At 38.9% G+C, this 4,219-nt stretch overlaps 1 protein-coding gene across 1 annotated transcript in view; it reads left to right on the top strand.

Annotated features, from left to right (window-relative positions):
- LOC109964869 (zinc finger protein ZFAT-like) overlaps positions 1–4,219 on the top strand; it is a 14,175-nt gene that overhangs the window by 8,774 nt on the left and 1,182 nt on the right. The window contains exons 6-12 of the mRNA XM_020608439.1: positions 411–537; positions 715–947; positions 1,187–1,268; positions 1,602–1,718; positions 2,402–2,575; positions 3,222–3,310; positions 3,709–3,868. Of these exons, the coding sequence (XP_020464095.1) occupies positions 411–537; positions 715–947; positions 1,187–1,268; positions 1,602–1,718; positions 2,402–2,575; positions 3,222–3,310; positions 3,709–3,868 (982 nt within the window). The remainder of the gene's footprint in view (positions 1–410; positions 538–714; positions 948–1,186; positions 1,269–1,601; positions 1,719–2,401; positions 2,576–3,221; positions 3,311–3,708; positions 3,869–4,219) is intronic.

Below are 4,219 nucleotides of genomic sequence, written 5' to 3' on the forward strand. Positions count from 1 at the left end.
ATTGTCATCAACTAGTAAATATAATCAATGATAACACACTGGAAACAGGAAACTTAAGTGTGTCTTGAGATTTCTCATTCAGTTGTCATTGCTAGTAGATGGCATAATTGAATTAACTCCTTTTACTACTGGTTCAGTCTTACATCATGTCTAATATATTTAAGAAATTAGAGGGGATTTGATGTGCTATTGATAATTCTACTTGCTTAGTTCATGTACAAATGTTTTTGAAAGTTCCAGGGATTGCTACTTTTTTGATCCTATTATATTAGGAATGCAGTAGGTAAAATAATTTCAATAGACTGTCTCACATATTCACCCCGTTATGTGTCTGAAATAAGTAAATCATTTTAGAAGAAGTCTACTTTTAATCATCTTCTCCTGCGTCCATCTTTGTTTATTGCTGGTAGGAGTCCGGGGTTTGCCCTCAGAGTGCATTCCAGCAGGTGTTTTCATTTCTTCAGAAGACTCGGCTTAACATGGAGACTTTGCAACGCCTCAGGAAAATTCATGGGGACCTGGAATGTCAGTACTGTGGTAAGATGATGAAATCTCCTGGAGTCAGCTGGTTTTGCTGTGCCCTGTTATTTAATTTATTCATTCTTCATTTTACTCTATATTAAATCTTATTATGTATTACGTATCCTTTCCCCTCTGTGGCCTCAACATTAAACTGTGCCTGCTTCTTCTAATCATGTTTTTCTTACGGCACAGGTAAATTGTTCTGGTACAAAGTCCACTATAACATCCACGTACGCAGACACACCAAGGAGCACTCGTATTACTGTTCAAAGTGCAGCTACTCGTCCATCACCAAAACCTCTTTAATGCGGCACCAGATCCAGAAGCACAGTGGCTTGCTGCTGCCTTGTTCCAGTCCTGGCTGTAAATACACCACACCTGACAAATACAAACTTCAGGCCCATTTGAGGACGCATCAGGGACAGGTGACCAGCCGGACGAGATTCAGAGAATTATAAGGAGTTCATTTTTGATAGACCACTAATACACTTTTCAAGTTAACAGAAGAGAGAAATTCACATTTGTTGACAGCATGATGCTCCTGGTCTCAATAACAATTACACTGGGATTTGCAGGAGGTAGCATATTTGAAGTTTTATTAACCCCCTAGACCTGCCATTGTTCTACCACGGTTTTGTCTTAGTGTCTTGCTGTTATTTTCCAGGAGAATAGTTTGGCCTGTCCTGTCTGCCAGCACAGCTATCCAGAGCACAGACTGAAACACCACATCAAAACATCCCACCCTGGTAAAGAACACACAGATGTATCTACAGACACAGAGAAAAGAACACACACTAACCACTGAACTTATCCTGACACATAACCTTTGCTCACTCTCCACTGTTGTCTTAGGTGGAATCTTTGCACAGAACCAGGAAATGTCATCTTAGCTATTTTTACTTGCTCTGTTGTTGGCACATTGCTTCTAATTTTGCAGTGTGTCATCCTCTGTTTACACTATTAGGCAAACCACTGTAAAGATATAATATTCTATTTGGGCATTATTGTGTATTTAGTACAACCTAAACCTTTTACAAGGTTGTGATTTCCTCATGTGTGTGTACTGTATGTATGTACAGACACACTACCTGTGCAGGGTAAAGGACTGATGTTGCAGCGCGCAGAGAAGTGCCCTTATTGTGACTCCTACTTTCTAAAGAACAGTGAATTTCAGCAGCACATCTGGGCCCACCAAGGTGTGATACTCTTCTACCTTTATTACAACCAAACACACACACAACATGATTCTGGAACCACATACTGTATCTGGGTCCATCAGTGTTCATGTACAGCTCACTTTGAGCTGTCTCTCTCCTCCCTGGCTGCTTTACATGTGGAGGGGCTAAACATAAAACACACTGGAGATGCTGCTCAAGAAAATTAGCCTGTATGTCAAATTACTTAAGAAACAATGAGGACATAAACAAACAAACTCATTTGTGTGTGCTGCTGCTGGTGTTATCTCAGAGATAAAAAAAAAAATAGAAATCTGGCAGTGAAGCCTGGCAGAAGATATGTTATTTAAATTCACATAATTTGATTACTCTTCTAAAATGCACACTGAAGAAGGCATAGGTGAAATATCTGTGCTGATGTGCGACAGTTGGAACTAAACATTTCAGTGATTTGGTTGTGAAAACCATATTTTTGTGCTTTGGATTACAATTCTAACCATATTGTTTATCAAACGGTCTGTCCTCTTATTGTGCACAATACACCAAGTTGCCCCCAACTTTCTCAACATTTATATCCCCTCACTCTTAAAAAAAGTTAGATTTTTCATGATTTTGTTGTTTGTGATTCTCAAATTTTTGCCATTACTGGCTCCATCTGGTGACCTGTTAAGTATGTGTTTCTGAATGTGTGCCTATGTTCATAGGTTTGAAGCCATATGTCTGCAGTGTGTGTGACTATGCAGGACGCACTAGGAGTAACCTGAAGACTCATATGAACCGACACAACACAGAGAGACATTATCTCTGTGATCTGTGCGGTAAAAAGTTCAAATCTAAAGTAACGCTGAAAAGCCACAGGCTTAGCCACACCAGTGAAGGTACAGTATGTACATTCTGCTGCTTTGTGTGTGTGTGTTGGTTAACAGGACTACGGATAAATGGCAGGATGGATCATCAGCATACTTGGTACAGACATTGGTGGAGACCAACTCTAGAAGTGATTAGAGTTTGGCTGAAAAAGGTCAAAGGTCAAGGTCACAAAAAATAATCTTTAACATGGGGCAAAATTTGAACAAAAAAATTCACGTCTCCGTCAGAAGTTATCAAAATCATTTTTTGTTTGAAAGTTGACACACATATGTAGGGTGGCAGTGTCTGTCACCAGAACAGGTTTCGTCTGGATCTGATCCAGATTCTCGATCTGACGCATAATTTCTGCTGTAACTTGGCCTGTAATGAAGATAGAACCCTAAAATGTTCTGGTAAGATGCACAGTATAACTGCCTATCATACCCTAAAAGACAATCAGGAGCTGATCCAGATCAAGGATTTTAGGACACATTTTGTGTTCAGGATCTCATTTTTCACAAAGGATCCATTTCCATGAGCGAATGTTGTCTCTGAGTGCTCTTGTTGTTTATATACTCATTATTATTGTCATGTCCGAATTTATTATGTTACAACTATTCTGTATGCAAGAAGAGAAAAGTGATGATAAAAATAAAGTATTTTGTTTTTCTCCAGGTAAGCGGTTTCACTGTTCAGAGTGTGACTTCACCTCAGTCTCCAAGCCGTCCTTGCTCAGACACATGGAGCAACACGCAGAATATAAGGTTAGAAATCACATGCAAGTATGCATTTGGCTCACAACTTCAGTATGTACAAATTCAGTTGTATGACAAAATATCAACAGGAAAGAATTCCCTTAAACCCCCCCAAATATCACTAGTAGCTGAGAATCATTTTCAGTTTTATTCTCTAAAGACTCAGTGTAAAAATCACTTTTTAATAAATTTTGGGAGCATCATAGACAGATGCTACAGATTTAACAATGCAAAATCTAGTCTTTATAGCAATTGTACAGTAGCTATTTGTAAAAATTATTAATTAAAAAGACATTTTGCTATTGTATTACCACACAAAAATCCAGTGCTATTTTATTTTATTTTCTGTCTTTTCTTACAGATATTCATTTGCATTAACGTGTGTGTTTGTGTTTCTGTCCCTGCAGCCATTTCATTGTGCCCACTGCCACTACTCCTGTAACACTTCTGGTCCTCTGAAGCGTCACTACAACTTGAAACACCCAAATGAGAAATATGAGAATGCTGGACCTGGACTGTCTGGTGCTCTGAAACAGCAAGGTCTGATCTCTGCTCTGCCACCGTCATGTGCATGATCATGTAACATTTTACTGCCGTAGGGCATTTACAGTTTATAAAATATTATTATGGTTTGTGAACACTCTCAGCAATGTGTCTCCAGTTGATGCCAAAAATAGTTTATTATTACTTATAGGGTATAGGGGGGAAAGCACCTGACTCGCTGTAATAGCAGTATGATATTAGACGTAATCTGTGTGTAGTTACTTTAAAATGATTCATATTAATCACTTTTTTTTCCTCATGAGTGTGTTCACCATAACCTAACACAGCTGTGTGTGTGTGTGTGTGTGTGTGTGTGTGTGTGTGTGTGTGTGTGTGTGTGTGTGTGTTGGAGGTGTGGTGTTCTCTCATAGAGTT

The sequence above is a fragment of the Monopterus albus genome, unplaced genomic scaffold (assembly GCF_001952655.1).
Source record: "Monopterus albus unplaced genomic scaffold, M_albus_1.0 scaffold93.1, whole genome shotgun sequence".
In the NCBI taxonomy this organism is placed as follows: Eukaryota; Metazoa; Chordata; class Actinopteri; order Synbranchiformes; family Synbranchidae; genus Monopterus; species Monopterus albus.